This window comes from Oncorhynchus keta, unplaced genomic scaffold, assembly GCF_023373465.1.
Source record: "Oncorhynchus keta strain PuntledgeMale-10-30-2019 unplaced genomic scaffold, Oket_V2 Un_contig_26362_pilon_pilon, whole genome shotgun sequence".
Classification (NCBI taxonomy): Eukaryota; Metazoa; Chordata; class Actinopteri; order Salmoniformes; family Salmonidae; genus Oncorhynchus; species Oncorhynchus keta.
In genome coordinates this window covers 94,292-120,855 of record NW_026284928.1, presented here as the reverse complement: position 1 = coordinate 120,855, position 26,564 = coordinate 94,292, and the positions used below count along the sequence as shown (strand labels likewise).

The following is a 26,564-nucleotide window of genomic DNA, read 5'->3' as shown; positions in this document are numbered from 1 at the left end:
TCAGTCCTCCTGTCTGGCAGCTCAGTCCTCCTGTCTGACAGCTCAGTCCTCCTGTCTGACAGCTCAGTCCTCCTGTCTGACAGCTCAGTCCTCCTGTCTGACAGCTCAGTCCTCCTGTCTGGCAGCTCAGTCCTCCTGTCTGGCAGCTCAGTCCTCCTGTCTGACAGCTCAGTCCTCCTGTCTGACAGCTCAGTCCTCCTGTCTGACAGCTCAGTCCTCCTGTCTGTCAGCTCAGTCCTCCTGTCTGACAGCTCAGTCCTCCTGTCTGACAGCTCAGTCCTCCTGTCTGACAGCTCAGTCCTCCTGTCTGACAGCTCAGTCCTCCTGTCTGACAGCTCAGTCCTCCTGTCTGACAGCTCAGTCCTCCTGTCTGACAGCTCAGTCCTCCTGTCTGACAGCTCAGTCCTCCTGTCTGACAGCTCAGTCCTCCTGTCTGACAGCTCAGTCCTCCTGTCTGACAGCTCAGTCCTCCTGTCTGACAGCTCAGTCCTCCTGTCTGACAGCTCAGTCCTCCTGTCTGACAGCTCAGTCCTCCTGTCTGACAGCTCAGTCCTCCTGTCTGACAGCTCAGTCCTCCTGTCTGACAGCTCAGTCCTCCTGTCTGACAGCTCAGTCCTCCTGTCTGACAGCTCAGTCCTCCTGTCTGACAGCTCAGTCCTCCTGTCTGACAGCTCAGTCCTCCTGTCTGACAGCTCAGTCCTCCTGTCTGACAGCTCAGTCCTCCTGTCTGACAGCTCAGTCCACCTGTCTGACAGCTCAGTCCACCTGTCTGACAGCTCAGTCCTCCTGTCTGACAGCTCAGTCCTCCTGTCTGACAGCTCAGTCCTCCTGTCTGACAGCTCAGTCCTCCTGTCTGACAGCTCAGTCCTCCTGTCTGACAGCTCAGTCCTCCTGTCTGACAGCTCAGTCCTCCTGTCTGACAGCTCAGTCCTCCTGTCTGACAGCTCAGTCCTCCTGTCTGACAGCTCAGTCCTCCTGTCTGACAGCTCAGTCCTCCTGTCTGTCAGCTCAGTCCTCCTGTCTGACAGCTCAGTCCTCCTGTCTGACAGCTCAGTCCTCCTGTCTGACAGCTCAGTCCTCCTGTCTGACAGCTCAGTCCTCCTGTCTGACAGCTCAGTCCTCCTGTCTGTCAAAGTTTGTATCTCAAACGTTTTTTCTTCAGTTTTGTATTGTGAACGCTAACATGCCTTTCCTTTTCTCTTCCCGTTTCCAGGGCGACCTCCAACAACAAAGTGTGTGATATGGTCGTTCTGGAGCTGAGCTATATCAACTCTAACCTGCAGCTGCTCATGGAACAACTGGAGGGGCTCAACAGCTCCGTGGAGGTCTACCAGAACAGCCAGTGAGTAAACGGCGTCTCTTTAAACCTGCACCCTTTAAACAGCACCCCTTTAAACGGCTCCCCTTAAACGGCTCCCCCTTAAACGGCTCCCCTTTAAACGGCTCCCCTTTAAACGGCTCCCCTTAAACGGCTCCCTTTAAACGGCTCCCTTTTAAACGGCTCCCCTTTAAACGCTCCCCTTTTAAACGGCTCCCCTTTAAACGGCGCCCTTTAAACGGCGCTTAAACGGCGCCCCTTAAACGGCGCCCCTTTAAACGGCGCCCCTTTAAACGCACCCTAAATAAAACACCAGCAACCTAAACACACTACAGTCAACTGGCCTTTAAATAAAACACTGTGAACCTAAACACACTACAGTCAACTGGGCCTTTAAATAAAACACTGTGAACCTAAACACACTACAGTCAACTGGCCTTTAAATAAAACACTGAACCTAAACACACTACAGTCAACTGGCCTTTAAATAAAACACTGAACCTAAACACACTACAGTCAACTGGGCCTTTAAATAAAACACTGTGAACCTAAACACACTACAGTCAACTGGCCTTTAAATAAAACACTGAACCTAAACACACTACAGTCAACTGGCCTTTAAATAAAACACTGAACCTAAACACACTACAGTCAACTGGCCTTTAAATAAAACACTGGACCTAAACACACTACAGTCAACTGGCCTTTAAATAAAACACTGAACCTAAACACACTACAGTCAACTGGGCCTTTAAATAAAACACTGAACCTAAACACACTACAGTCAACTGGACTTTAAATAAAACACTGAACCTAAACACACTACAGTCAACTGGGCCTTTAAATAAAACACTGTGAACCTAAACACACTACAGTCAACTGGGCCTTTAAATAAAACACTGAACCTAAACACACTACAGTCAACTGGGCCTTTAAATAAAACACTGAACCTAAACACACTACAGTCAACTGGGCCTTTAAATAAAACACTGAACCTAAACACACTACAGTCAACTGGGCCTTTAAATAAAACACTGTGAACCTAAACACACTACAGTCAACTGGCCTTTAAATAAAACACTGTGAACCTAAACACACTACAGTCAACTGGGCCTTTAAATAAAACACTGTGAACCTAAATAAACACAATGTGCACATGTCTGTGGAATGCGGAGGGCTTTGATTAGTCTGACGGGCACCACAGCAGCTCCGAGGCTTCACATCAAAACAAAGAGCTGGTGAGAGAGAGAGAGAGCAACAGAGCGAGGAAAAGAAACCGGCCTGTCTGGTTGAGAACAGAAAACCAAAGATTATGGATGAGGAACCAGTGAGCTCCCAAGAGTTACACCCACTCCTATGTCTGATGAGGAAGTTAGCGTCTTCAGTCAGCAGCTCACAGTTGTGAGATGTTTTTGTTTTCGTGTGTCTCACTATCTAGATGGGTACAGCTTGTATACACCATCTAGATGGGTACAGCTTGTAAACACCATCTAGATGGGTACAGCTTGTATACACCATCTAGATGGGTACAGCTTGTATACACCATCTAGATGGGTACAGCTTGTAAACACCATCTAGATGGGTACAGCTTGTAAACACCATCTAGATGGGTACAGCTTGTAAACACCATCTAGATGGGTACAGCTTGTATACACCATCTAGATGGGTACAGCTTGTATACACCATCTAGATGGGTACAGCTTGTAAACACCATCTAGATGGGTACAGCTTGTATACACCATCTAGATGGGGGTACAGCTTGTAAACACCATCTAGATGGGTACAGCTTGTAAACACCATCTAGATGGGTACAGCTTGTATACACCATCTAGATGGGTACAGCTTGTAAACACCATCTAGATGGGTACAGCTTGTATACACCATCTAGATGGGTACAGCTTGTAAACACCATCTAGATGGGTACAGCTTGTAACACCATCTAGATGGGTACAGCTTGTATACACCATCTAGATGGGTACAGCTTGTAAACACCATCTAGATGGGTACAGCTTGTATACACCATCTAGATGGGTACAGCTTGTAAACACCATCTAGATGGGTACAGCTTGTATACACCATCTAGATGGGTACAGCTTGTAAACACCATCTAGATGGGTACAGCTTGTAAACACCATCTAGATGGGTACAGCTTGTAAACACCATCTAGATGGGTACAGCTTGTAAACACCATCTAGATGGGTACAGCTTGTAAACACCATCTAGATGGGTGCAGCTTGTAAACACCATCTAGATGGGTACAGCTTGTATACACCATCTAGATGGGTACAGCTTGTATACACCATCTAGATGGGTACAGCTTGTAAACACCATCTAGATGGGTACAGCTTGTAAACACCATCTAGATGGGTACAGCTTGTATACACCATCTAGATGGGTACAGCTTGTATACACCATCTAGATGGGTACAGCTTGTATACACCATCTAGATGGGTACAGCTTGTAAACACCATCTAGATGGGTACAGCTTGTATAGACCATCTAGATGGGTACAGCTTGTAAACACCATCTAGATGGGTACAGCTTGTAAACACCATCTAGATGGGTACAGCTTGTATACACCATCTAGATGGGTACAGCTTGTATAGACCATCTAGATGGGTACAGCTTGTAAACACCATCTAGATGGGTACAGCTTGTAAACACCATCTAGATGGGTACAGCTTGTAAACACCATCTAGATGGGTACAGCTTGTAAACACCATCTAGATGGGTACAGCTTGTAAACACCATCTAGATGGGTACAGCTTGTAAACACCATCTAGATGGGTACAGCTTGTAGATACACCATCTAGATGGGTACAGCTTGTATACACCATCTAGATGGGTACAGCTTGTATACACCATCTAGATGGGTACAGCTTGTATACACCATCTAGATGGGTACAGCTTGTAAACACCATCTAGATGGGTACAGCACCATCTGATAAAACACCATCTAGATGGGTACAGCTTGTAAACACCATCTAGATGGGTACAGCTTGTATACACCATCTAGATGGGTACAGCTTGTAAACACCATCTAGATGGGTACAGCTTGTATACACCATCTAGATGGGTACAGCTTGTAAACACCATCTAGATGGGTACAGCTTGTATACACCATCTAGATGGGTACAGCTTGTAAACACCATCTAGATGGGTACAGCTTGTAAACACCATCTAGATGGGTACAGCTTGTAAACACCATCTAGATGGGTACAGCTTGTATACACCATCTAGATGGGTACAGCTTGTATACACCATCTAGATGGGTACAGCTTGTATACACCATCTAGATGGGTACAGCTTGTATACACCATCTAGATGGGTACAGCTTGTAAACACCATCTAGATGGGTACAGCTTGTAAACACCATCTAGATGGGTACAGCTTGGGTAAACACCATCTAGATGGGTACAGCTTGTATACACCATCTAGATGGGTACAGCTTGTAAACACCATCTAGATGGGTACAGCTTGTAAACACCATTGCAAATTCTCCACCTTCAACCAAGTTATTGCTGGAAATGGCCCTTTTTCAAAGCTCCTATCGCAGAATATAAAAAACACCCAACATTGAACTTAGTTGGTGCTTCCTGCTTTAGTTTTTGCTTGTAAGCAGGAATAAGGAGGACAGAATTGTGGTCAGACTTGCCAAATGGAGGGTGAGGGAGAGCTTTGTACGTGTCTCTCTCTGTGTGGAGTAAAGGTGGTCTGGTGTTGGGGGGTTTTCCCCTCTGGTTGCACATTTTAACATGCTGGTAGAAATTGGGTCAAATGGATTTGTTTCCCTGCATTAAAGTCCCCGCCACTAGGGGCGCAGTCTCTGATGAGCGTTTTTCCTGTTTGCTTATTGCCTTATTCAGCTCATTGAGTGCGATTTTATTCCCAGCATCGGTTTGTGGTAGTAAATGGACAGCTATGGAAGAAAAAAAAATGTGTGTGTGTGTGTGTGTGTGTGTGTGTGTGTGTGTGTGTGTGTGTGTGTGTGTGTGTGTGTGTGTGTGTGTGTGTGTGTGTGTGTGTGTGTGTGTGTGTGTGTGTGTGTGTGTGTGTGTATGTATATAATACCTCTAAGTAAATAGTGTAGTCTACAGCTTATCATGAGATACTCTACCTCAGGTGAGCAAAAACTCGAGATTTCCTTTAATATTAGATTTCGTGCACCAGCTGTTCTTTACAAATAGACACAGCCACCACTTGTCTTACCGGAGGCGGCTGTTCTCTCTTGCCGGAGGCGGCTGTTCTCTCTTGCCGGAGGCGGCTGTTCTCTCTTGCCGGAGGCGGCTGTTCTCTCTTGCCGGAGGCGGCTGTTCTCTCTTGCCGGAGGCGGCTGTTCTCTCTTGCCGGAGGCGGCTGTTCTCTCTTGCCGGAGGCGGCTGTTCTCTCTTGCCGGAGGCGGCTGTTCTCTCTTGCCGGAGGCGGCTGTTCTCTCTTGCCGGAGGCGGCTGTTCTCTCTTGCCGGAGGCGGCTGTTCTCTCTTGCCGGAGGCGGCTGTTCTCTCTTGCCGGAGGCGGCTGTTCTCTCTTGCCGGAGGCACACACTCCTCATTTAGATACCATGTTCTCCATGACAACCAGAAACAAACAGAACATCACTCCTCATTAAGACACCATGTTCTCCATGACAACCAGAAACAAACAGAACATCACTCCTCATTAAGACACCATGTTCTCCATGACAACCAGAAACAAACAGAACATCCTGATTTGGTCAGAGGGCCCTCTCTGAGGCCCAATCAGAGCCCCTGGAGACCGGCCCAAGCACGTTCTTAGTCACCTGTACTCTAACACCACGATAGAACAGTGCCAGGTCTTAGTCACCTGTACTCTAAACACCACGATAGAACAGTGCCAGGTCTTAGTCACCTGTACTCTAAACACCACGATAGAACAGTGCCAGGTCTTAGTCACCTGTACTCTAAACACCACGATAGAACAGTGCCAGGTCTTAGTCACCTGTACTCTAAACACCACGATAGAACAGTGCCAGGTCTTAGTCACCTGTACTCTAAACACCACGATAGAACAGTGCCAGGTCTTAGTCACCTGTACTCTAAACACCACTATAGAACAGTGCCAGGTCTTAGTCACCTGTACTCTAAACACCACGATAGACAGCTTAGCTTCATTCTATTCTGTAATATTACCTGACGTTGGGTAGAGACCCACGGAACAGAAGGACCCTCTCTTTTCCCCACTGCCCTCATTCTTACAGCATATTCTGCCCTTCTTCCTCAAGTCCTTTTCACTCAGACCGGATCAAACTGGTTTCAGCATGTAGGGGACAAAGGAAGGAAGGTCGCTGTTTATTTGTGACAGGCTACAGGATCTCTTGTAGAGGAAATCTGCTTAATGAGACTACTACAGGTCCTCGATGTGAGGATGTATTGGTGTTTACTGGTTAACACTACAGGTCCTCGATGTGAGGACGTATTGGTGTTTACTGGTTAACACTACAGGTCCACGATGTGAGGATATATTGGTGTTTACTGGTTAACACTACAGGTCCTCGATGTGAGGATGTATTGGTGTTTACTGGTTAACACTACAGGTCCTCGATGTGAGGATATATTGGTGTTTACTGGTTAACACTACAGGTCCTCGATGTGAGGATGTATTGGTGTTTACTGGTTAACACTACAGGTCCACAATGTGAGGATATATTGGTGTTTACTGGTTAACACTACAGGTCCTCGATGTGAGGATGTATTGGTGTTTACTGGTTAACACTACAGGTCCACAATGTGAGGATATATTGGTGTTTACTGGTTAACACTACAGGTCCACGATGTGAGGATATATTGGTGTTTACTGGTTAACACTACAGGTCCACGATGTGAGGATATATTGGTGTTTACTGGTTAACACTACAGGTCCACGATGTGAGGATGTATTGGTGTTTACTGGTTAACACTACAGGTCCACAATGTGAGGATATATTGGTGTTTACTGGTTAACACTACAGGTCCTCGATGTGAGGATGTATTGGTGTTTACTGGTTAACACTACAGGTCCACGATGTGAGGATGTATTGGTGTTTACTGGTTAACACTACAGGTCCACAATGTGAGGATGTATTGGTGTTTACTGGTTAACACTACAGGTCCTCGATGTGAGGATGTATTGGTGTTTACTGGTTAACACTACAGGTCCTCGATGTGAGGATGTATTGGTGTTTACTGGTTAACACTACAGGTCCTCGATGTGAGGATGTATTGGTGTTTACTGGTTAACACTACAGGTCCTCGATGTGAGGATGTATTGGTGTTTACTGGTTAACACTACAGGTCCACAATGTGAGGATATATTGGTGTTTACTGGTTAACACTACAGGTCCACGATGTGAGGATATATTGGTGTTTACTGGTTAACACTACAGGTCCACGATGTGAGGATATATTGGTGTTTACTGGTTAACACTACAGGTCCACAATGTGAGGATATATTGGTGTTTACTGGTTAACACTACAGGTCCTCGATGTGAGGATGTATTGGTGTTTACTGGTTAACACTACAGGTCCACGATGTGAGGATGTATTGGTGTTTACTGGTTAACACTACAGGTCCACAATGTGAGGATGTATTGGTGTTTACTGGTTAACACTACAGGTCCACGATGTGAGGATATATTGGTGTTTACTGGTTAACACTACAGGTCCACGATGTGAGGATGTATTGGTGTTTACTGGTTAACACTACAGGTCCACGATGTGAGGATGTATTGGTGTTTACTGGTTAACACTACAGGTCCTCGATGTGAGGACGTATTGGTGTTTACTGGTTAACACTACAGGTCCACGATGTGAGGATGTATTGGTGTTTACTGGTTAACACTACAGGTCCACAATGTGAGGATGTATTGGTGTTTACTGGTTAACACTACAGGTCCACGATGTGAGGATGTATTGGTGTTTACTGGTTAACACTACAGGTCCACGATGTGAGGATGTATTGGTGTTTACTGGTTAACACTACAGGTCCTCGATGTGAGGATATATTGGTGTTTACTGGTTAACACTACAGGTCCACGATGTGAGGATGTATTGGTGTTTACTGGTTAACACTACAGGTCAACGATGTGAGGACGTATTGGTGTTTACTGGTTAACACTACAGGTCCACGATGTGAGGACGTATTGGTGTTTACTGGTTAACACTACAGGTCCACGATGTGAGGATATATTGGTGTTTACTGGTTAACACTACAGGTCCTCGATGTGAGGATGTATTGGTGTTTACTGGTTAACACTACAGGTCCATGATGTGAGGATATATTGGTGTTTACTGGTTAACACTACAGGTCCACGATGTGAGGATGTATTGGTGTTTACTGGTTAACACTACAGGTCCTCGATGTGAGGATATATTGGTGTTTACTGGTTAACACTACAGGTCCTCGATGTGAGGATGTATTGGTGTTTACTGGTTAACACTACAGGTCCACGATGTGAGGATATATTGGTGTTTACTGGTTAACACTACAGGTCCACGATGTGAGGATGTATTGGTGTTTACTGGTTAACACTACAGGTCCTCGATGTGAGGATGTATTGGTGTTTACTGGTGAACACTACAGGTCCTCGATGTGAGAATGTATTGTTTTTTACTGGTTAACACTACAGGTCCTCGATGTGAGGATGTATTGGTGTTTACTGGTTAACACTACAGGTCCTCGATGTGAGGATGTATTGGTGTTTACTGGTTAACACTACAGGTCCTCGATGTGAGGATGTATTGGTGTTTACTGGTTAGCACTACAGGTCCACGATGTGAGGATATATTGGTGTTTACTGGTTAACACTACAGGTCCACGATGTGAGGATATATTGGTGTTTACTGGTTAACACTACAGGTCCTCGATGTGAGGATGTATTGGTGTTTACTGGTTAACACTACAGGTCCTCGATGTGAGGATGTATTGGTGTTTACTGGTTAGCACTACAGGTCCACGATGTGAGGATATATTGGTGTTTACTGGTTAACACTACAGGTCCACGATGTGAGGATGTATTGGTGTTTACTGGTTAACACTACAGGTCCACGATGTGAGGATGTATTGGTGTTTACTGGTTAACACTACAGGTCCACGATGTGAGGATGTATTGGTGTTTACTGGTTAACACTACAGGTCCACGATGTGAGGATGTATTGGTGTTTACTGGTTAACACTACAGGTCCACGATGTGAGGATGTATTGGTGTTTACTGGTTAACACTACAGGTCCACGATGTGAGGACGTATTGGTGTTTACTGGTTAACACTACAGGTCCTCGATGTGAGGACGTATTGGTGTTTACTGGTTAACACTACAGGTCCACGATGTGAGGATGTATTGGTGTTTACTGGTTAACACTACAGGTCCACGATGTGAGGACGTATTGGTGTTTACTGGTTAACACTACAGGTCCACGATGTGAGGATGTATTGGTGTTTACTGGTTAACACTACAGGTCCACGATGTGAGGATGTATTGGTGTTTACTGGTTAACACTACAGGTCCACGATGTGAGGACGTATTGGTGTTTACTGGTTAACACTACAGGTCCACGATGTGAGGATGTATTGGTGTTTACTGGTTAACACTACAGGTCCTCGATGTGAGGATATATTGGTGTTTACTGGTTAACACTACTGGTCCACGATGTGAGGATGTATTGGTGTTTACTGGTTAACACTACAGGTCCACGATGTGAGGATATATTGGTGTTTACTGGTTAACACTACTGGTCCACGATGTGAGGATGTATTGGTGTTTACTGGTTAACACTACAGGTCCACGATGTGAGGATATATTGGTGTTTACTGGTTAACACTACTGGTCCACGATGTGAGGATATATTGGTGTTTACTGGTTAACACTACAGGTCCACGATGTGAGGATATATTGGTGTTTACTGGTTAACACTACTGGTCCACGATGTGAGGATGTATTGGTGTTTACTGGTTAACACTACAGGTCCACGATGTGAGGATATATTGGTGTTTACTGGTTAACACTACAGGTCCACGATGTGAGGATGTATTGGTGTTTACTGGTTAACACTACAGGTCCACAATGTGAGGATACCCCTGGGTGTTTACTGGTTAACACTACAGGTCCACGATGTGAGGATATATTGGTGTTTACTGGTTAACACTACAGGTCCACAATGTGAGGATACCCTGGGTGTTTACTGGTTAACACTACAGGTCCACGATGTGAGGATATATTGGTGTTTACTGGTTAACACTACTGGTCCACGATGTGAGGATATATTGGTGTTTACTGGTTAACACTACAGGTCCACGATGTGAGGATGTATTGGTGTTTACTGGTTAACACTACAGGTCCACGATGTGAGGATGTATTGGTGTTTACTGGTTAACACTACAGGTCCACGATGTGAGGATGTATTGGTGTTTACTGGTTAACACTACAGGTCCACGATGTGAGGATGTATTGGTGTTTACTGGTTAACACTACAGGTCCTCGATGTGAGGATGTATTGGTGTTTACTGGTTAACACTACAGGTCCACGATGTGAGGATGTATTGGTGTTTACTGGTTAACACTACAGGTCCACGATGTGAGGACGTATTGGTGTTTACTGGTTAACACTACAGGTCCACGATGGGAGGATGTATTGGTGTTTACTGGTTAACACTACAGGTCCACGATGTGAGGATATATTGGTGTTTACTGGGTAACACTACAGGTCCACGATGTGAGGATGTATTGGTGTTTACTGGTTAACACTACAGGTCCACGATGTGAGGATGTATTGGTGTTTACTGGTTAACACTACAGGTCCACGATGTGAGGATGTATTGGTGTTTACTGGTTAACACTACAGGTCCACGATGTGAGGATGTATTGGTGTTTACTGGTTAACACTACAGGTCCACGATGTGAGGACGTATTGGTGTTTACTGGTTAACACTACAGGTCCACGATGTGAGGATGTATTGGTGTTTACTGGTTAACACTACAGGTCCTCGATGTGAGGATATATTGGTGTTTACTGGTTAACACTACTGGTCCACGATGTGAGGATGTATTGGTGTTTACTGGTTAACACTACTGGTCCACGATGTGAGGATGTATTGGTGTTTACTGGTTAACACTACAGGTCCACGATGTGAGGATATATTGGTGTTTACTGGTTAACACTACTGGTCCACGATGTGAGGATATATTGGTGTTTACTGGTTAACACTACAGGTCCACGATGTGAGGATATATTGGTGTTTACTGGTTAACACTACTGGTCCACGATGTGAGGATGTATTGGTGTTTACTGGTTAACACTACAGGTCCACGATGTGAGGATATATTGGTGTTTACTGGTTAACACTACAGGTCCACGATGTGAGGATGTATTGGTGTTTACTGGTTAACACTACAGGTCCACAATGTGAGGATACCCCTGGGTGTTTACTGGTTAACACTACAGGTCCACGATGTGAGGATATATTGGTGTTTACTGGTTAACACTACAGGTCCACAATGTGAGGATACCCCTGGGTGTTTACTGGTTAACACTACAGGTCCACGATGTGAGGATATATTGGTGTTTACTGGTTAACACTACTGGTCCACGATGTGAGGATCACTGCTATCATCACACAGCCAACCTGTCTGTTCCATCACCTCATCAATATGTCTGTTAATGTGTGTAAAACTCTGAGCCTCACCGCTATCATCACACAGCCAACCTGTCTTCCATCACCTCATCAATATGTCTGTTAATGTGTGTAAAACTCTGAGCCTCACCGCTATCATCACACAGCCAACCTGTCTTCCATCACCTCATCAATATGTCTGTTAATGTGTGTAAAACTCTGAGCCTCACTGTTCACCACTAACATCACTGTATAACAGTTAAATATCACATGTCAACGATATCTCCTTTCCTGTTTCCAGAGAGACCTCCAGCATCCCTCTCATCCCGCTGGGTCTGAAGGAGACTAAAGAGATGGACTTCTCTGTGTCATTCAAGGTACAGACCTCCGTTTCACTACTTCTTCACTACCTGTACATTTCAGGCTCTCTTATCCAGACCAACATGCACAGTCAGGTTCTCTTATCCAGACCGACAGTCGGGTTCTCTTATCCAGACCGACATGCGTTCAGTCAGGTTCTCTTATCCAGACCGACATGCATTCAGTCAGGTTCTCTTATCCAGACCGACATGCACAGTCAGGTTCTCTTATCCAGACCGACAGTCAGGTTCTCTTATCCAGACCGACAGTCGGGTTCTCTTATCCAGACCGACAGTCGGGTTCTCTTATCCAGACCGACAGTCGGGTTCTCTTATCCAGACCGACAGTCGGGTTCTCTTATCCAGACCGACAGTCGGGTTCTCTTATCCAGACCGACAGTCGGGTTCTCTTATCCAGACCGACAGTCGGGTTCTCTTATCCAGACCGACAGTCGGGTTCTCTTATCCAGACCGACAGTCGGGTTCTCTTATCCAGACCGACAGTGGGTTCTCTTCAGTCCGAGTCGGGTTCTCTTATCCAGACCGACATGCATTCAGGGTTCTCTTATCCAGACCGACATGCATTCAGTCAGGTTCTCTTATCCAGACCGACATGCATTCAGTCAGGTTCTCTTATCCAGACCGACATGCATTCAGTCAGGTTCTCTTATCCAGACCGACATGCATTCAGTCAGGTTCTCTTATCCAGACCGACATGCATTCAGTCAGGTTCTCTTATCCAGACCGACATGCATTCAGTCAGGTTCTCTTATCCAGACCGACACAGTCAGGTTCTCTTATCCAGACCGACATGCATTCAGTCAGGTTCTCTTATCCAGACAGTGGATGGTGTTTTGATGGGTCGGTGGCTCTATAGGACATTGATGATGGTCTCCTCTGTTCTGGTGTGTTGACGATGGTCTCCTCTCTGTTCTGGTGTGTTGACGATGGTCTCCTCTCTGTTCTGGTGTGTTGACGATGGTCTCCTCTCTGTTCTGGTGTGTTGACGATGGTCTCCTCTCTGTTCTGGTGTGTTGACGATGGTCTCCTCTCTGTTCTGGTGTGTTGACGATGGTTTCCTCTCTGTTCTGGTGTGTTGACGATGGTCTCCTCTCTGTTCTGGTGTGTTGACGATGGTCTCTCTGTTCTGGTGTGTTGACGATGGTCTCCTCTCTGTTCTGGTGTGTTGACGATGGTCTCCTCTCTGTTCTGGTGTGTTGACGATGGTCTCCTCTCTGTTCTGGTGTGTTGACGATGGTCTCCTCTCTGTTCTGGTGTGTTGACGATGGTCTGTTCTCTGTTCTGGTGTGTTGACGATGGTCTGTTCTGGTGTGTTGACGATGGTCTGTTCTGGTGTGTTGACGATGGTCTGTTCTGGTGTGTTGACGATGGTCTGTTCTGGTGTGTTGACGATGGTCTGTTCTGGTGTGTTGACGATGGTCTGTTCTGGTGTGTTGACGATGGTCTGTTCTGGTGTGTTGACGATGGTCTGTTCTGGTGTGTTGACGATGGTCTGTTCTGGTGTGTTGACGATGGTCTGTTCTGGTGTGTTGACGATGGTCTCCTCTCTGTTCTGGTGTGTTTTTCCAGGACTTCATCCTGGAGCACTACAGTGAAGATGGCTCCAGCTTCGAGGAGGAGATCGCCGACCTGATGGACCTGAGACAGGTACTTTCACCATCGGTCTCATAGAAATCTACGTTGTCAGAGTGAAACTGGGTTCTCTATGGAATCACCCATCACACAGAGAACGGTCTTGTTGTATTTTGACCCTCTTTCCCCAACGTACCCACAGGCCTGTCGTACCCCCAGTCGCAATGACGCCGGCATCGAGACCCTGGCCAAGTACTTCAGCCACATACCTCTGCTGGAGAGCCGCTTCTTCTCCGCTACCCGCCAGATGGGCATCTTCTTTACTTGGTACGTTCCGCCTCACTGTCTCCAATGCCCCGCCAATCATGGTCTGACCCAGCCCAGGGGTCCCGGTATCTATAGTATCTTCACCTCACTGTCTCCAATGCCCCGTCAATCATGGCCTGACCCAGCCCAGGGGTCCCGGTATCTATAGTATCTTAGGATAGGATAAGTAATCCTTCTCACCCCCCTTTAAGATTTAGATGCACTATTGTAAAGTGACTATTCTACTGGATGTCATAAGGTGAATGCACCAATTTGTAAGTCGCTCTGGATAAGAGCGTCTGCTAAATGACTTAAATGTAATGTTAAATGATCTTCACCTCACTGTCTCCAATGCCCCGTCAATCATGGTCTGACCCAGCCCAGGGGTCCCGGTATCTATAGTATCTTCACCTGACTGTCTCCAATGCCCCGTCAATCATGGTCTGACCCAGCCCAGGGGTCCCGGTATCTATAGTATCTTCACCTCACTGTCTCCAATGCCCCGTCAATCATGGTCTGACCCAGCCCAGGGGTCCCGGTATCTATAGTATCTTCACCTCACTGTCTCCAATGCCCCGTCAATCATGGTCTGACCCAGCCCAGGGGTCCCGGTATCTATAGTATCTTCACCTCACTGTCTCCAATGCCCCGTCAATCATGGTCTGACCCAGCCCAGGGGTCCCGGTATCTATAGTATCTTCACCTCACTGTCTCCAATGCCCCGTCAATCATGGCCTGACCCAGCCCAGGGTCCCGGTATCTATAGTATCTTCACCTGACTGTCTCCAATGCCCCGTCAATCATGGTCTGACCCAGCCCAGGGGTCCCGGTATCTATAGTAGCTTCACCTGACTGTCTCCAATGCCCCGTCAATCATGGTCTGACCCAGCCCAGGGGTCCCGGTATCTATAGTAGCTTCACCTGACTGACTCCAATGCACTTTTTGCCAGTCCTGTCTGGTCCAGCGACAGTGGGTTTGTGCCCATAGGCAACGTTGTTGCTGGTGAGGACCTGCCTTACAACAGGCCTACAAGCCCTCAGTCCAGCCTCTCTCAGCCTATTGCAGACAGTTTGAGCACTGATGGAGGGTTTATACCCATAGGGGATGTCTGGTGAGGACCTGCCTTACAACAGGCCTACAAGCCCTCAGTTCAGCCTCTCTCAGCCTATTGCAGACAGTCTGAGCACTGATGGAGGGCCTCTCTCCAGGGGTCAACATGTCTGTCTCTCCAGGGGTCAACATGTCTGTCTCTCCAGGGGTCAACATGTCTGTCTCTCCAGGGGTCAACATGTCTGTCTCTCCAGGGGTCAACATGTCTGTCTCTCCAGGGGTCAACATGTCTGTCTCTCCAGGGGTCAACATGTCTGTCTCTCCAGGGGTCAACATGTCTGTCTCTCCAGGGGTCAACATGTCTGTCTCTCCAGGGGTCAACATGTCTGTCTCTCCAGGGGTCAACATGTCTGTCTCTCCAGGGGTCAACATGTCTGTCTCTCCAGGGGTCAACATGGTGTTATGGTTCCACTAGTGACCTCTCTCTGTCTCTCCAGGGGTCAACATGGTGTTATGGTACCACTAGTGACCTCTCTCTCTCTGTCTCTCCAGGGGTCAACATGGTGTTATGATTCCACTCGTGACCTCTCTGTCTGTCTCTCCAGGGGTCAACATGGTGTTATGGTACCACTAGTGACCTCTCTCTGTCTGTCTCTCCAGGGGTCAACATGGTGTTATGGTACCACTCGTGACCTCTCTGTCTGTCTCTCCAGGGGTCAACATGGTGTTATGGTTCCACTAGTGACCTCTCTGTCTGTCTCTCCAGGGGTCAACATGGTGTTATGGTACCACTCGTGACCTCTCTCCGTCTCTCTCCCAGGTATGACTCGTTCACAGGTGTTCCAGTGTGCCAGCAGAACGTGTCTCTGGAGAAGGCCAGTATTCTGTTCAACATCGGCGCCCTCTACACCCAGATCGGCACGCGCTGCAACCGCCAGACGGGCTCCGGCCTCCTGGATGCCATCACAGCCTTCCAGAAAGCTGCAGGTGAGGAGACACTAGAACCACAGTCGGCTGTGTCCCACGTGACACCTTATTCCCTCTGTGTAGTGCACTATGTAGGGAATAGGGTCCTGGTTATAGGGAATAGGGCCCTCGTTAAGAATAGTGCACTATGTAGGGAATAGCGTCCTGGTTAAGAGTAGTGCACTATGTAGGGAATAGCGTCCTGGTTAAGAGTAGTGCACTATGTAGGGAATAAGGCCCTGGTTAAGAATAGTGCACTATGTAGGGAATAGCGTCCTGGTTAATAGTGCACTATGTAGGGAATAGCGCCCTGGTTAAGAATAGTGCACTATGTAGGGAATAAGGCCCTGGTTAAGAGTAGTGCACTATGTAGGGAATAAGGCCCTGGTTAAGAGTAGTGCACTATGTAGGGAATAGGGTGCCATTTTGGACAACACCAGTGGCCATTATGACACAGCTAGTCTCTCGTCATTGCCAGTAACACTGGTGGAATATACAGAACACTCAGTTGGATTACAAGAGGTTTAGAAGATTAGACTTAGTTTATACATTTTGTAAGTTTGTAGGTCCCTTATCCCACAGTTGGTGCCGTGACCAGTTCTCTCCTTGTGTAATCTTTTGTTTAACGATAGGAAAACAGCCTGTCAGAGAAAGCCAGTTGAAAATGTAATTTCATAGTTTTCAAATGTCATGTCAGGAAAAACTCTATGGACTGGCTACTGGTAAAGATGAACCATCTAACTATCAATCAATCAAATTAATTTATAAAGCCCTTCTTACATCAGCTGATATCTCAAAGTGCTGTACAGAAACCCAGCCTAAAACCCCAAACAGCAAGCAATACAGGTGTAGAAGCACGGTGGCTAGGAAAAACTCCCTAGAAAGGCCAAAACCTAGGAAGAAACCTTGAGAAGAACCAGGCTATGAGGGGTGGCCAGTCCTCTTCTGGCTTCTCTAGTTTCCCATGCATCATGTCCCACAGTACAGTACTGCCCCTCGACAGTCGACCCAAACTAGGACAGTACCGCCCCTCGACAGTCAACGCAAACTAGGACAGTACCGCCCCTCGACAGTCGACCCAAACTAGGACAGTACCGCCCCTCGACAGTCAACCCAAACTAGGACAGTACTGCCCCTCGACAGTCGACCCAAACTAGGACAGTACCGCCCCTCGACAGTCGACCCAAACTAGGACAGTACTGCCCCTCGACAGTCGACCCAAACTAGTACAGTACTGCCCTCGACAGTCAACCCAAACTAGGACAGTACTGCCCCTCGACAGTCGACCCAAACTAGGACAGTACCGCCCCTCGACAGTCAACCCAAACTAGGACAGTACTGCCCCTCGACAGTCGACCCAAACTAGGACAGTACCGCCCCTCGACAGTCGACCCAAACTAGGACAGTACCGCCCCTCGACAGTCGACCCAAACTAGGACAGTACCGCCCCTCGACAGTCAACCCAAACTAGGACAGTACTGCCCCTCGACAGTCAACCCAAACTAGGACAGTACTGCCCCTCGACAGTCAACCCAAACTAGGACAGTACTGCCCCTCGACAGTCAACCCACACTAGGACAGTACAATGTCCAACGTTAGAAACGGTGAGTACTTGTGGTACCGGGAGTATAAAAGGATTAGCACATTCTCATGTTAAATTCTGTTTTTATGAATGCAGTTTTGATAATTGTGTGAAAACTGACGCATGCTTGTTTTGGAGCATATATTTTATCCGGTAGCAACGTTTAGAAATGAGTCCTGAACCACCTGAAGGAGACGTTCACCCCCATCTATGTCATGAGTCCCTCCATACTCACCTCCCCTACTCTCTCTGTGCCCCCTCCACCACCTGAAGGAGAAGTTCACCCCAGCTATGTCATGAGTCCCTCCATACTCACCTCCCCTACTCTCTCTGTGCCCCCTCCACCACCTGAAGGAGACGTTCACCCCCAGCTATGTCATGAGTCCCTCCATACTCACCTCCCCTACTCTCTCTGTGCCCCCCTCCACCACCTGAAGGAGACGTTCACCCCCAGCTATGTCATGAGTCCCTCCATACTCACCTCCCTACTCTCTCTGTGCCCCCTCCACCACCTGAAGGAGACGTTCACCCCAGCTATGTCATGAGTCCCTCCATACTCACCTCCCCTACTCTCTCTGTGTCCCCCTCCACCACCTGAAGGAGACGTTCACCCCCAGCTATGTCATGAGTCCCTCCATACTCACCTCCCCTACTCTCTCTGTGCCCCCTCCACCACCTGAAGGAGAAGTTCACCCCCAGCTATGTCATGAGTCCCTCCATACTCACCTCCCCTACTCTCTCTGTGCCCCCTCCACCACCTGAAGGAGACGTTCACCCCCAGCTATGTCATGAGTCCCTCCATACTCACCTCCCCTACTCTCTCTGTGTCCCCCTCCACCACCAGGAGGAGACGTTCACCCCAGCTATGTCATGAGTCCCTCCATACTCACCTCCCCTACTCTCTCTGTGTCCCCCTCCACCACCTGAAGGAGACGTTCACCCCCAGCTATGTCATGAGTCCCTCCATACTCACCTCCCCTACTCTCTCTGTGTCCCCCCCCTGTAGGAGTCCTCCACCACCTGAAGGAGACGTTCACCCACACCCCCAGCTATGACATGAGTCCCTCCATGCTCAGTATGCTCATCAAGATGATGCTGGCTCAAGCTCAGGAGTGTCTGTTTGAGAAGATCGCTCTGTCTGGCATCCGCAATGAGTTCTTCTCTCTCCTCAAGATGGCCCACGAGTCTGCCAAGGTACATATACAATACACTGAGTCCTTTCCTACAGTCTACAGTCTGCCAAGGTACATGTACAATACACTGAGTCCTTTCCCACAGTCTACAGTCTGCCAAGGTACATGTACAATACACTGAGTCCTTTCCCACAGTCTACAGTCTGCCAAGGTACATATACAATACACTGAGTCCTTTCCCACAGTCTACAGTCTGCCAAGGTACATGTACAATACACTGAGTCCTTTCCCACAGTCTGCCAAGGTACATGTACAATACACTGAGTCCTTTCCCACAGTCTACAGTCTGCCAAGGTACATGTACAATACACTGAGTCCTTTCCCACAGTCTGCAGTCTGCCAAGGTACATGTACAATACACTGAGTCCTTTCCCACAGTCTACAGTCTGCCAAGGTACATGTACAATACACTGAGTCCTTTCCCACAGTCTACAGTCTGCCAAGGTACATGTACAATACGCTGAGTCCTTTCCCACAGTCTACAGTCTGCCAAGGTACATGTACAATACACTGAGTCCTTTCCCACAGTCTGCCAAGGTACATGTACAATACACTGAGTCCTTTCCCACAGTCTGCAGTCTGCCAAGGTACATGTACAATACACTGAGTCCTTTCCCACAGTCTACAGTCTGCCAAGGTACATGAACAATACACTGAGTCCTTTCCTACAGTCTGCCAAGGTACATGTACAATACACTGAGTCCTTTCCCACAGTCTGCCAAGGTGCATGTACAATACACTGAGTCCTTTCCCACAGTCTGCAGTCTGCCAAGGTACATGTACAATACACTGAGTCCTTTCCCACAGTCTGCCAAGGTACATGTACAATACACTGAGTCCTTTCCCACAGTCTGCCAAGGTACATGTACAATACACTGAGTCCTTTCCCACAGTCTACAGTCTGCCAAGGTACATGTACAATACACTGAGTCCTTTCCCACAGTCTGCAGTCTGCCAAGGTACATGTACAATACACTGAGTCCTTTCCCACAGTCTACAGTCTGCCAAGGTACATGTACAATACACTGAGTCCTTTCCCACAGTCTGCAGTCTGCCAAGGTACATGTACAATACACTGAGTCCTTTCCCACAGTCTGCAGTCTGCCAAGGTACATGTACAATACACTGAGTCCTTTCCCACAGTCTACAGTCTGCCAAGGTACATGTACAATACACTGAGTCCTTTCCCACAGTCTACAGTCTGCCAAGGTACATGTACAATACACTGAGTCCTTTCCCACAGTCTACAGTCTGCCAAGGTACATGTACAATACACTGAGTCCTTTCCCACAGTCTACAGTCTGCCAAGGTACATGAAAAATACACTGAGTCCTTTCCCACAGTCTGCCAAGGTACATATACAATACACTGAGTCCTTTCCCACAGTCTACAGTCTGCCAAGGTACATGAACAATACACTGAGTCCTTTCCCACAGTCTACAGTCTGCCAAGGTACATGTACAATACACTGAGTCCTTTCCTACAGTCTACAGTCTGCCAAGGTACATATACAATACACTGAGTCCTTTCCCACAGTCTACAGTCTGCCAAGGTACATATACAATACACTGAGTCCTTTCCCACAGTCTACAGTCTGCCAAGGTACATATACAATACACTGAGTCCTTTCCTACAGTCTACAGTCTGCCAAGGTACATGTACAATACACTGAGTCCTTTCCCACAGTCTACAGTCTGCCAAGGTACATGTACAATACACTGAGTCCTTTCCCACAGTCTGCAGGCTGATACAGACAGATTGATCTTAAACACTTTGACCTAACGGGGTTAATCTGAGAGAGTTTCACCTCAACGCTAAACGCTTTGACCTAACGGGGTCAATCTGAGAGAGTTTCACCTCAACACTAAACGCTTTGACCTAATGGGGTCAATCTGAGAGAGTTTCACCTCAACGCTAAACGCTTTGACCTAATGGGGTCAATCTGAGAGAGTTTCACCTCAACGCTAAACGCTTTGACCTAATGGGGTCAATCTGAGAGAGTTTCACCTCAACACTAAACGCTTTGACCTAATGGGGTTAATCTGAGAGAGTTTCACCTCAACACTAAACGCTTTGCCCTAACAGGGTTAATCTGAGAGAGTTTCACCTCAACACTAAACGCTTTGACCTAATGGGGTTAATCTGAGAGAGTTTCACCTCAACGCTAAACGCTTTGACCTAACGGGGTTAATCTGAGAGAGTTTCACCTCAACACATCTGCTTTGCCTAACGGGGTTAATCTGAGAGAGTTTCACCTCAACACTTTGACCTAACGGGGTTAATCTGGGAGTTTCACCTCAACACTAAACGTTAATCTGAGAGAGTTTCACCTCAACACATCTGCTTTGCCCTAACAGGGTTAATCTGAGAGAGTTTCACCTCAACACTTTGACCTAACGGGGTTAATCTGAGAGAGTTTCACCTCAACACTAAACGCTTTGACCTAATGGGGTTAATCTGAGAGAGTTTCACCTCAACACTAAACGCTTTGACCTAATGGGGTTAATCTGAGAGAGTTTCACCTCAACAGCTTTGACCTAATGGGGTTAATCTGAGAGAGTTTCACCTCAACACTAAACGCTTTGACCTAATGGGGTTAATCTGAGAGAGTTTCACCTCAACACTAAACGCTTTGACCTAATGGGGTTAATCTGAGAGAGTTTCACCTCAACACTTTGACCTAATGGGGTTAATCTGAGAGAGTTTCACCTCAACACTAAACGCTTTGACCTAATGGGGTTAATCTGAGAGAGTTTCACCTCAACACTAAACGCTTTGACCTAATGGGGTTAATCTGAGAGAGTTTCACCTCAACACTAAACGCTTTGACCTAACGGGGTTAATCTGAGAGTTTCACCTCAACGCTTTGACCTAACGGGGTTAATCTGAGAGAGTTTCACCTCAACACATCTGCTTTACCTAATGGGGTTAATCTGAGAGAGTTTCACCTCAACGCTAAACGCTTTGACCTAAAGGGGTTAATCTGAGAGAGTTTCACCTCAACACTTTGACCTAACGGGGGTTAATCTGAGAGAGTTTCACCTCAACACATCTGCTTTACCCTAATGGGGTTAATCTGAGAGAGTTTCACCTCAACGCTAAACGCTTTGACCTAAAGGGGTTAATCTGAGAGAGTTTCACCTCAACACTTTGACCTAACGGGGTTAATCTGAGAGAGTTTCACCTCAACGCTAAACGCTTTGCCCTAATGGGGTTAATCTGAGAGAGTTTCACCTCAACACTTTGACCTAACGGGGTTAATCTGAGAGTTTCACCTCAACGCTTTGACCTAACGGGGTTAATCTGAGAGTTTCACCTCAACACTTTGACCTAACGGGGTTAATCTGAGAGTTTCACCTCAACACTTTGACCTAACGGGGTTAATCTGAGAGAGTTTCACCTCAACACTAAACGCTTTACCTAATGGGGTTAATCTGAGAGAGTTTCACCTCAACACTTTGACCTAATGGGGTCAATCTGAGAGAGTTTCACCTCAACACTAAACGCTTTGACCTAATGGGGTCAATCTGAGAGAGTTTCACCTCAACGCTAAACGCTTTGACCTAATGGGGTTAATCTGAGAGAGTTTCACCTCAACGCTAAACGCTTTGACCTAATGGGGTTAATCTGAGAGAGTTTCACCTCAACACTAAACGCTTTGACCTAATGGGGTTAATCTGAGAGAGTTTCACCTCAACACTAAACGTTTTGACATAATGGGGTTAATCTGAGAGAGTTTCACCTCAACACTTTGACCTAATGGGGTTAATCTGAGAGAGTTTCACCTCAACACTAAACGCTTTGACCTAACGGGGTTAATCTGAGAGTTTCACCTCAACGCTTTGACCTAACGGGGGGTTAATCTGAGAGAGTTTCACCTCAACACTAAACGTTTTGACATAATGGGGTTAATCTGAGAGTTTCACCTCAACACTTTGACCTAATGGGGTTAATCTGAGAGAGTTTCACCTCAACACTTTGACCTAACGGGGTTAATCTGAGAGAGTTTCACCTCAACACTAAACGCTTTGACCTAACGGGGTTAATCTGAGAGTTTCACCTCAACGCTAAACGCTTTGACCTAATGGGGTTAATCTGAGAGAGTTTCACCTCAACGCTAAACACTTTGACCTAACGGGGTTAATCTGAGAGAGTTTCACCTCAACACTAAACGCTTTGACCTAATGGGGTTAATCTGAGAGAGTTTCACCTCAACACTAAACGCTTTGACCTAATGGGGTTAATCTGAGAGAGTTTCACCTCATCTGCTTTACCCTAATGGGGTCAATCTGAGAGTTTCACCTCAACACTAAACGCTTTGACCTAACAGGGTTAATCTGAGAGAGTTTCACCTCAACACTAAAAGGGGTTCCATTATCTAAGACGATATGGCATCACACTGTCATATCCCGTTGAGGTGTGTCTGACTAAAGAGCCGTGGGACCCCATTCCCTATTTAGTGCCCTAAGCCTCTGGTCTAAAGTAGTGCACTATATAGGGAATAGGGTGCCATAGGGTCCTGGTCTAAAGTTGTACCCTATATAGGGAATAGGGTGCCATTTGCGATGTGTACTCTAACAGTACATCTGTGTCCCCGTCTCAGGTAGGACGTGTTCTCTAACAGAACATCTCTGTCCTCTCAGGTAGGACGTGTTCTCTAACAGAACATCTCTGTCCTCTCAGGTAGGATGTGTTCTCTAACAGAACATCTCTGTCCTCTCAGGTAGGACGTGTTCTCTAACAGAACATCTCTGTCCTCTCAGGTAGGACGTGTTCTCTAACAGAACATCTCTGTCCTCTCAGGTAGGACGTGTTCTCTAACAGAACATCTCTGTCCTCTCAGGTAGGACGTGTTCTCTAACAGAACATCTCTGTCCTCTCAGGTAGGACGTGTTCTCTAACAGAACGTCTCTGTCCTCTCAGGTAGGACGTGTTCTCTAACAGAACATCTCTGTCCTCTCAGGTAGGACGTGTTCTCTAACAGAACATCTCTGTCCTCTCAGGTAGGATGTGTTCTCTAACAGAACATCTCTGTCCTCTCAGGTAGGACGTGTTCTCTAACAGAACATCTCTGTCCTCTCAGGTAGGACGTGTTCTCTAACAGAACATCTCTGTCCTCTCAGGTAGGACGTGTTCTCTAACAGAACATCTCTGTCCTCTCAGGTAGGACGTGTTCTCTAACAGAACGTCTCTGTGTCCCCGTCTCAGGTAGGACGTGTTCTCTAACAGAACGTCTCTGTGTCCCCGTCTCAGGTAGGAGACACCTATGACCAGGTGCACCAGTCTATGAGCCAGACTCCCATCAAGGACAACGTCCCGTTCTTCTGGTCCACCATGGCTCAGGTCAAGACCCACCACTACCGTTCACTGGCACACTACTTCCTGGCTACTGCGCTATTGGACCACCAGCGTAAGTCAAAGCAGCCGTTAGCCAATCATATCGCTTCCATGCGCGATCCAGAGGGAGAGAGGGAGATGTGTAAGTGGCTGTTAGTTCCTAGATGAGTTTCCTGGACCTGACAGGAACAGACTTGTTCATTCACCTCTTTCTCAGAGTACTGAGACCTTTAGTTTAATAAAGAGGACAGAACAGCCCAGAGTACTGAGACCTTTAGTTTAATAAACAGGACAGAACAGCCCAGAGTACTGAGACCTGTCACGTAGAGTAGGCCAGAAGGCTAAACTGGATAACCTAACCTCTATCAAAATAAAAGATGGCGGAACCGCAAAAGTTATTCTGTGCAAAGGTGTTTATTTACAAGTGAATTCCGGAACAAAAAACAACAGTACTGCCATCAACATCTACCTTCTGGGACAGCTTAAAAACAATGCTGCCCCATCCACAGCTCAATCCAAAATGCCCTCTCCCATGACTGAAAGAGAGGCTCCTTTTGTAGGGCTAGCCCCTCCCCTCAGAACAATTAACCCTGGTTAATTAATCAATTAATAATACAAACATACATTTTCCATGAACTAAACATACTAAAGGATATACATTGCAACACGGTTTTAAACAATATCACAACATAACATTTACAACATTACATCACTACTGACAATATCTTTCAATATGCCCATGTGCATTAATGAGCCATTTGGGACAGGCACTATAAAGCCAACCCAATTCCCTGAGCTCGGGTCCTTTTCCAGCATACCCGGAAGCTACAGAGATGGAGAGAGAGAAACAGAACAAACAAACAATGCGCTCATCCACAACATTGATAAGTATAAAATGCATGCACCAAGACAGAAGTTAATTTGTGTGTCGACCCACATTGTTAACTTATCTTATAATGGCGCAGGGAGGAGTGATGAACATGTGTGTGCGTTAAAGAAACTAAATGCTGCCCGCGTCAGTGACGGACTTCTACGTCACATTACCTTCCTCCTCTCCTGAAGCGACCATGTACGGGAGCCTTGATAGGTAGTCCGCAGTAACGTTCTCTTTTCCTGCCTTGTGACGGACACAGAACCTGAAGGGCTGGAGCTCCAGATACCACCTGGTCACACGAGAATTCCGGTCCTTCATGGTCTGGATCCAGGTCAGTGCTCTGTGGTCCGTGTGCAGGTCAAATTCCCTCCCAAGAAGGTAGTAACGGAGGCTATCTAGGGCCCACTTTATAGCCAGGCACTCCTTTTCGATTGTAGAATACCTGGTTTCCCTGGGCAACAGCTTCCGACTCAGGTACAGCACAGGAAGCTCTTCTCTTGGCTCCCCTTGGGCCAGTACAGCTCCAATTCCTACAGCCGAAGCGTCCACCTGCACGAGAAATCTCTTCTGAAAATCAGGGGTCTGGAGAACAGGGAATGAGCACAGTCGTTTTTTTCAGTGTCATGAAGGCTTCCTCACACTCCTCAGTCCACTTCACAGGGTTGCTGGCCCCCTTCGAAGTGAGGTTGGTCAGAGGGACAGCGATGGTCGAAAACTGTGGAATGAATCTCCGGTACCACCCTGCCAGACCTAGGAAGGACTTCACCTGTTTCTTGGTTCTGGGTTGAGGGCTATTCCTGATGGACTCCACTTTCTCCACCTGAGGCCGAACTTCACCCTTACCCAGCTGGTAACCCAGGTACTTTGTCTCCTGTTTCGCCCACTCACACTTCAGGAGGTTAAGCGTGAGGCCTGCTTCATGGATCTTCCCCAGGACTCTGCTAAGATGCTGTATGTGCTCCTCCCAGGAGTGGCTGTAGATCACCACGTCGTCCAAGTAAGCAGCACAGTAATCGTCACAGTCCTGGAGGACCTTGTCCATCAGCCTCTGGAAAGTCGCAGGGGCCCCATGAAGGCCAAACGGCATGACCTTGAACTGGAACAGGCCCATTGGCGTCCGGAATGCAGTGTAGGCCTTGGATTGTTCATCCAGGGGCACCTGCCAGTACCCTTGCAGAGATCCAATGCGGTGATGTAATGAGCTCTACCTATTCTCTCCAGTAAGTCGTCAATGCGGGGCATGGGATAGGCATCAAACTGGGAGATGGCATTCACCTTACGGAAGTCCATGCAGACGCGCAAAGAGCCATCCTTCTTTGGGACAATGACAATAGGGCTGCTCCATTCACTTGAAGATGGCTCGACAACATCCATCTCTATCA

General features: G+C 47.1%; 1 protein-coding gene across 1 annotated transcript in view; it reads left to right on the top strand.

Annotated features, from left to right (window-relative positions):
- Positions 1-1,178: 1,178 nt before the first annotated feature.
- The window catches only part of LOC127922599 (rhophilin-2-like), a gene marked incomplete at its 5' end in the record, with an annotated part of 61,142 nt that continues 35,756 nt past the window's right edge, over positions 1,179-26,564 (top strand). Inside the window, 7 exon segments of the mRNA XM_052506431.1 lie at positions 1,179-1,342; positions 12,223-12,298; positions 13,871-13,948; positions 14,076-14,200; positions 16,051-16,217; positions 18,785-18,972; positions 24,225-24,381. Coding sequence (XP_052362391.1) covers positions 1,179-1,342; positions 12,223-12,298; positions 13,871-13,948; positions 14,076-14,200; positions 16,051-16,217; positions 18,785-18,972; positions 24,225-24,381 — 955 coding nt within the window.